Consider the following 333-nt stretch of genomic DNA (forward strand, 5'->3'; position numbering starts at 1 on the left):
GTGGAGCTGGGGTCTCTGGAGCAGGAGCCGTGCCTGGACGGCTGGGAGTACAGCCGGGACGTCTATCGCTCCACCATCGTCACCGAGGTGCGGGGGGCTTTGCGGGGGAGCGGAAGACACGCGGGGAGGTTGCCCCGGTGGGGTTGAAGAGAAGCGTGTGGTGATGGTGGCACCGGTGTGGTTTTCCCCTAGCTTGGGCATCACCCTGCGGTTAAATCTGATGGGCAAAATGGATCTTGAGATCTTCTCTGTCTGCAAAAGCAGCCTGCAAAGGCAGCATGTTCCTCAGCCGCTGTGGCAGGGGTGTGGCAAAACCCCAACCCGGCCCGTCTC

At 62.2% G+C, this 333-nt stretch overlaps 1 protein-coding gene across 1 annotated transcript in view; it reads left to right on the forward strand.

Moving 5' to 3' along the window:
* Window positions 1–3: 3 nt before the first annotated feature.
* LOC104525746 (solute carrier family 22 member 5) overlaps window positions 4–333 on the forward strand; it is a gene marked incomplete at its 5' end in the record, with an annotated part of 25244 nt that continues 24914 nt past the window's right edge. The window contains one exon of the mRNA XM_010168981.1: window positions 4–87. Within this exon, the coding sequence (XP_010167283.1) occupies window positions 4–87 (84 nt within the window). The remainder of the gene's footprint in view (window positions 88–333) is intronic.

This window comes from Antrostomus carolinensis, unplaced genomic scaffold, assembly GCF_000700745.2.
Source record: "Antrostomus carolinensis isolate BGI_N321 unplaced genomic scaffold, ASM70074v2 scaffold19075, whole genome shotgun sequence".
In the NCBI taxonomy this organism is placed as follows: Eukaryota; Metazoa; Chordata; class Aves; order Caprimulgiformes; family Caprimulgidae; genus Antrostomus; species Antrostomus carolinensis.